Below are 7019 nucleotides of genomic sequence, written 5' to 3'. Positions count from 1 at the left end.
GCAACAAAGTGACAAACGGACATTCTCCTTCAGGATTTTCTAGTACAAAGCAGAATTCATGGTTCCATCAATTACAAGAAGGCATCCGGGTCCTGAAGCAGCAAAGGAGCCCCAGACCATCACAGCATGGTCTCACCATATTTGACTGCTGGTATCATGGTTTTTCTGGTTTTTCTTAATTGTGTGTTTGATGCTAGATGTAAAAGAACTTAAACCTTCCAAAAGATACTTTTGTCTCGTCAGTCCATGGAATATTTTCCCCAATGTCTTTCCAGAAGATGTTTTTGGAAAATATGAGATGAGCCTTTGTGATCTTTTTGGTCAGCACTGAGTTTACCTTGGAACTTTCTCATGGATGCCATTTTTACTCAGTCTCTTTCTTATTGTTGACTCATGAACTCTGACCTTAACTGAGGCAAGTGAGGCCTTCGGTTCTTTAATGTTGTTCTGGGTTCTTTTGGGACCTCCTGGATGAGTAGTCGATGGACTCTTGGAGTAATTTTGGTCGGCCAGCAATTCCTGGGAAGATTCACCACTATTCCAGGATTTCTCCAATTGTGAATAACGGCTCTCACCGTGGTTCTCTGGAGTCCCAAAGCCATAGAAATGGCATTGTAAGACTTGCTGCTTCTTTAGGTGGTGAAACAATGTGTAGATTTTTGAGGTTTTTAGCATGCTTTACTTTGTCAGAGAGGGTTCCATTTAACTCTTTAAGACCTACCATAGAACCAAGTCCGTCAGAGCTTATATTATATTTTTACATGTTGTAGAGCCATTTTGGGGAGCATTTCAAGTTGATATACATCAATACAACCATTATAGCCCACATTTTAATAATATGTCTGCATTAAGTGCATAGTAATTACATAAATTGCAAAAATTTAAGAGGCTTATCCCTCAAAACTTTAAATACAAAAAAGTTGCACAAAATAGTTTCCCACCACAGGAAATTTATTTTAAGTGTCTTCATAGTTTTATTTTTGAAATACACCAATTTTTATATACTGCAGGAAAAACGAAAATGAATATTATAATGCAAATTTGCAAAAAAAAATAAACAGCATATGCATCAAAATAAACTGTTTCCAGCAGTGCAATATGAGTCCTCAGCATCCCAGAAACGACACAGAAAGTCATAAAGTCAAACATAACTTAAAAACACCAGTATAGGCTCATAAGGCCCTGATGAGTAAAAAGCTACATTTCTGCAAAATGATTTCACTTTTGGTTTCGGGCAGGTCATGGCGGACATGCGATAGTTTGCGCTGATGGACGTAGGAAGTGTTACGAACAGCTGATCGGCTCGGCAAAGCGTGTTTCTGGAATATTATGTTTTTGTTGCTGCCAGTGCTTTTTATGCAGTTTTTGCAAAGCTATATGTGGAAGGAAACTGTGACCTAGGACAAGCTGATGGCATAAGATGTAAGTACAACTCCTCCGGTTTCATATGCAAAAAAAATTATTGCGCTAGCTTACGTGGTTGCAGTGCTACCGGGATTTAAAAATAGTTAGCAAAACGGAGCGTGCCCGCTCCAACCGGCTTTAAAGGGTTAAGGGATTTGCTGCTCTTCGTCTCAGGATCCGTAGCTATATAAGTTCATATCACTGTGCCATTTGGTGTGTTCTCTTTGACAATGAAGCGGATCGAAGGAGCAGAGAATTCTGGGCCTTCATTGGTGACACTGACATTCACAGGGATGGATTGCCAACTGGCACTGCTGCCATTCAGCGGTGCTTGATTTTGTGCTGTGATCTGAAGCTGCACATTGTTGGTCTTCTCATAATCTAATGGCTGAAAAAAAGAAAGACATTTAAAAGTTCATGAATATAAATTAGTTTTATAAAGGCGGACTTTCCGTTAAATGTGATCCATGATCCATGTAAAATGCTACTACCAACATTACTACAACCATTCGCACTCACATTCACACCTAGTGGCAATTTGGATTATCCAATCAACCCATCCCCACAACTTGCATGTCTTTGGACGGTGGGAGGAAGCCGGAGTACCCGGAGAGAACCCACGCAAACATGGGGAGAACATGCAAACTCCACACAGAAAGACCCCGGCCTGATGGTGGAATTGAACTCAGGACCTTTTTGCTGTGCAGCAACAGTGCTAACCACCTTGCCACCGTGCTGCCCCGTACTAAAACATTTGACAGATTTTCGAGCGCCGTGTACCGCATAAAATCGTTTCGAGGTCAGTAAACACAACCAGAATTCATACATAAGTCCCACAGGATTATAAGGGGCACTGTCGATTTTCAGAAAAATCAAAGGATTGATTTTAAGTGTCCCGTATTTTCCAAAAAACACGGTAATAACGACAGACCAAAAATAGTGCTTTGTTGTGTCTCGGATGGACGAAAGCTAAACCAGTTCCACACCACTGAAGTTGCAGCATTTTTACAAACCAATTCTGGTTCATCCGTTTCATTCAACGATTTGCTTTCGCCGCCATGCTTTTTCCGACGTGTGCGTATGAAAACAAAGGCACTGCGCATGCGCGTTTTACCCATATTCTATCGCGATATTTCATTTTTCTATCGTTGCCCAAAATTATACCGGTATTACCGTGAAGGGTATGATATAGCCCAGCCCTAGCGCCAAATCACAACAACAGTCGCCTCAAGGCGCTTTATATTGTACCGTACAATAATATAAGATTGTTATAATGATAATAACAAATTTAATAAGAAGTCAGTCTCACCTTTGAGACGTACAGAAGCCCTTCATTTGTTTGGGGGTCAGTAACAATCCTGAAATTTCCATTTTCATTTCCTTGAGTAATGACAAACTTTGATATCCAGTTTGGTGTGTTTATCAAATCTTTATCTTGAACTGGAATTCGAAGTAGAAGTTTTTCACTTTCATTCTCTTGCACAGCGACATCATACTAAAACAGTGAGGATGTTATGTTATCAGACAACAAATGTTCTTGAAAATTAAGTACAAAAAAGTCCTTAAAACGATTATTGTTCAACAAATATGATTTCACTTATTCAGCCAGATTACATACTGACAGTTTTTTCAAACACTTACAGATGTTTTCATGAAGGTTGGCGGGTTGTCATTGATGTCACTCAGAACAATTGTTGCTGTTGATGTGGCAACCAGACCACTTGGTGCACCATTCATATCCTGGATTTGTACAACCACCAAATGGTTGTCTGTTAACTTAAAAAGAAATGTTGCAAAATATAATAAGGAGAACATGTCAATGCTATTGTCATTTAAATAAAGTTCACAGGTTTCACTGATGCAGAAGCAGTGCTCACCTCTCTGTCTAGGGTGTTGTTTGTTGTTGAAATGACACCTGTTTCCGCATGAATGGCAAACATGTCTGTTCCAGTTAGGAGTGTATACCTAATCTTCACATGGTCGGTGCCAATTTGGTCTTTGTCGGTTGTATTCACCTTTCCCACCACAGTCCCTGTATTGGAAACCACGATCATTTAGAGCAACTGCACTGAGGCCAAACACCACAGATTTATCTGTTACTCTATTTTGCTTTTCTCACCTACACTACAGTGCTCAGGAACCATAAACTGTAGAAGACCTACAAACTCCGGTGGATTGTCATTTACATCATCTACAACCACTTTCAATGGCAGATTCTCATCTGTCTCCTTGTTTGTGACCGTGTCCCAAGAACGCACCACAAACTATAAACGAAAAAGACAAACGTGTAAGCAAAGTTAAAGGCAAAAACATTATAAGACATATATAAATTGTGTCACTTCCAGGTTTGAGTGAACAATATAAAAAAATGCGTAATAGAGAATCAAAACTCAAAACTAACAAGTTGACAATCTGTCATTATTTTATTTAATGATAAATCGTTCTTTTTGAATGACTGCTGAACAATAATGCAACTGACTAAAAACCTTAAATCATTTTCATGTTCACACTCACACTATATACTGGGAACGCCTCACGGTCCACTGCTTTGAGCAAGAACAGATCCCCTGTGTCTCTGTTCAGGTTGAACACTCCAGTTGGATACTTATCGAATCCTTCTCCTTCGACAGTGTAGAACAATTTATATCTGGCTGAGGTATCTGACACCAGCTACAGGGAAAACCAAATAAAACACACATATTAAAGAAAACAAAAACAACAAAAATTCTGTTATTCTGTTATTCAATTTTCATAAAGCAGCCTACTGTGAGCTCTTTCAGCTCGTAGCGTTTTTAAATAGATCAAAACTGTAGACAGTTCCCAATCTGACATGCTGGTAATGTAACTTAAAAAAGAACATCAAAGGAAATAATCACTGAATTTAATTAACAGGTGTGACTCCTGAAATAATCAGATAATTTGAGGGGGGAAGTGAGAAAAGAGAACAATGTGTACTGAAAATAAACATTTGAATAGCACAGTGCTTATAAATGATATGAATTATACATTTAATTTACCCTTTCAATTAGTTTTGGATAGGGTCCTACGTAATTCTCCACTACGGTGAGGTTCGGAGGTGCCCAGCGTCTTTTAGACCGAATCAGGAATCCTTGGCCTCGTTGCTGTGACATTCCAACAAGTCAGGATATGTTAGAAAAAAACGCATCGTGCTTTCTGAGCTGTATAAACGGCTCACAATATGCAGTTGTCTTACATGTTTTGTCGGCATTGTACTGCGGACAAGGTGAACTTTCATCTTACTTTCCGGTCTACTATTGTCCTGAGCGCACACAAAAAATGTCCGTCCTCTTTCTGCCACTGAGACAGACGTTAAAGCTACCACTGCTCCATTACTGTTTATTGTAAAACTCGGGTCCTTCACAGTTAACAGCGTTGATTTGGCATCACAGCCGACGGTTTCAACTGAAAACCGAGAAAGGGAAAGTTAAAAAGAGCCATAAAACACAAAACAGTCGGCCTACAACACTTTTTCAAAAAAAAAAAAAAAAAAAAGTAAGCAGAGCAGCACCTTTTGCTACTTGGTATTCAGGTGGAATTGTTTCAGGTACAATTACGTAGAGAGACCTCGGGAGAGAGCACGACTCCACACAGGACAGGATCTGAAGGTGAAAGTGAGTTTCAAACTGGCTTGTCGCATTTAAATGTTGTTAATGCTTCTGGGCATTAACATTTTTGCTATAGCAAACAGCACTGACAGAAGTAACAGACAGCAAGCATTAAGAGAAATGTATTGTAGGCGAGACTGAGGATGACTGCAGCCCTTTGTGTATATGCAATTACAGCTCACAGAATATTTGTGCTGGGATTGTTACATATTGACATTAAAAATAGCCTTGTGTATCAACTACAAATTGGCAATATTTATCAGTATATCACAATTATAATTCAGTTCATTTCCCTCTCACAGCGATAATGCTTTTATCACCGACTGTCTTGAAAAGCTGAAAAATGAGTAGTACAGGGAAAATGTAGTTATTTGTTATCCGTAGGATAGCTTTAACACTTTTTAATATGATTTTACAATCCTCCCTACCCCAGTCATGCATACTTAAAACTAGTTGTAGCAGTATAGTGGTTTAAAGTTAGCATAGTTGGAATGCCTTAAATTTTACCTAAGACGTGGCTCTTTAAAAGAATACAGGTTACACGACTTAACAAGTATCAGTACTAATCAAAGTAGACAAGTGATGAAATAAAATACTGAAAATCATCGATTTTACTGTAAACTCTGAATTCTTCTTCACACAGCTTTGCAATTTCACTTGCAAGGTCAGAGTGAGTTTTCGTACATGGAACTAATTACATGTTAGGTAATCCCTACTTACTTAGCTTTTGCGTTGAACCTTTGTTATAATACCCATGGTCATCCCTAACAGTGGAATAAAGAAAACTAGAAACACTTACCAACATTAGGCAGGTGCTGGAAATAAAACATTTTGCCATTTTTGAATAAAAAACAAGGAGCTTTGTCACTTGTCTGTGCCCCCGCTTCTAACAGGTGGTCATTTATCAGCTGCAGTATCTGTTGCAACAAGTGAAATTTCAAACAAGCACAGTACCTTTGGACTGTGCTCCTCATTGCCAACTGTGAAAAACAACTCCTCCCAAAAGTTCCAAATATTTTTACGATATATATATATATAGTTTTTTCCCTGAAACATTACTCTTTTACTGCAATACACAACTAAAAATGTAATTTTCCCTTGCTACAAAAACACGTGAGACATGTTGCATTTATCAAAGTGACCAGGTCTCCAAAAAAGTAAATGTGAGCCAAACACTGTATTTGTGTCTGCCAATGTGGGACATGTCAGAAATGACAGGGGGTGGACAGTTTGGTGTCCAAATTAAAAAAATAAAAAGGATATATATAAATGTACCAGTATACCAGATTTGTATTTAGCATGTAAAGGTCAAATAAACGATGGTCAACTCCTTTGCTAAGTAAGGGTAAAGTGAATTTGTTCTTGTGGTCTCATTTGATACTCTTTATATACCCCTCTATTTTTTTCTAGTTGCTTAACTGTCTGGGAACCATCATTGGACTTCAATATGCATCCATAGACTATCAGTGTACTTCTTTTCTTGGTCTCATCCTCCCCACATGCTGTTTAAACCAGTGTTCTGTGTTTCCCCTTTAATTTCCCAGTTTGGTGTCTTTGTTTCATATTTTCTGTAAGCTCCAGCAGTAAAGCTGTGTTTTTTTAGTTTAGTTCTGCTTCTGAGTCTTGCATTTGGATCCATATTATACAAAGCAGGACACTGTTGACAGTGCAGTTACATCAGATCACCCCATGCATTTTGCATATGAATGCATCAGTACAAAGCAATAGTAATGGTCTTATAACACTATGGCATGCTACAAGTATAGGCGCTTGAAGAAATACTGGTCTGTCTGCTTGTTTGTGGTGGCTTATCTCAGGTCTACACAGAGACTGACCCCTGCTTGCTCCTCCTCTCTTGACTGCAGCTCTACTGTGTAGGAGGAACAAACTTGAGCTCCACTCTGAACACCACAGGAATTTGATCTGAATGAAGCCTGGTGTGGGGGAGACTGTGTAACCACAGCGAAACACTCATTATCTCTATAAACT

At 38.8% G+C, this 7019-nt stretch overlaps 1 protein-coding gene across 2 annotated transcripts; it reads right to left on the bottom strand.

Annotated features, from left to right (window-relative positions):
- Positions 1-1086: 1086 nt before the first annotated feature.
- LOC146648074 (desmocollin 2-like protein) lies at positions 1087-5954 on the bottom strand. 2 transcript variants are annotated; one of them, XM_085387951.1, is made up of 10 exons: positions 5830-5954; positions 4934-5024; positions 4619-4827; positions 4422-4526; positions 3919-4074; positions 3524-3668; positions 3282-3436; positions 3046-3180; positions 2714-2899; positions 1087-1792 (listed from the first exon to the last, which is right to left on the bottom strand). In XM_085387951.1, exons 1-10 carry the CDS (start codon positions 5866-5868, stop codon positions 1598-1600), a joined length of 1416 nt encoding a protein of 471 aa, XP_085244077.1. In that variant the 5' UTR covers positions 5869-5954; the 3' UTR covers positions 1087-1597. The 2 variants fall into 2 exon arrangements, with proteins under 2 accessions (XP_085244077.1, XP_085244078.1); XM_085387952.1 differs by lacking the exon at positions 2714-2899 and having other exon boundaries at positions 1089-1792.
- Between the last annotated feature and the right edge of the window lie 1065 nt (positions 5955-7019).

The sequence above is a fragment of the Rhamphochromis longiceps genome, linkage group LG18, assembly GCF_057381845.1.
Source record: "Rhamphochromis longiceps isolate RC_006_pf linkage group LG18, R_longiceps_female_GT1.1, whole genome shotgun sequence".
Classification (NCBI taxonomy): domain Eukaryota; kingdom Metazoa; phylum Chordata; class Actinopteri; order Cichliformes; family Cichlidae; genus Rhamphochromis; species Rhamphochromis longiceps.
This window is presented reverse-complemented; position numbering and strand designations above follow the sequence as displayed.

Bases quoted from the DNA above. Each gene is read 5' to 3' on its own strand.
- LOC146648074 (XM_085387951.1), bottom strand. From the start codon at position 5,868: ATGGCAAAATGTTTTATTTCCAGCACCTGCCTAATGTTG. The intron at 4,828-4,933 runs GTGCTGCTCTGC...CTCGGTTTTCAG, and splicing joins TGAATACCAAGTAGCAAAAG to TTGAAACCGTCGGCTGTGAT. The intron at 1,793-2,713 runs GTGAGACTGACT...TCTTTTTTTCAG, and splicing joins GGCTTCTGTACGTCTCAAAG to CCATTAGATTATGAGAAGAC.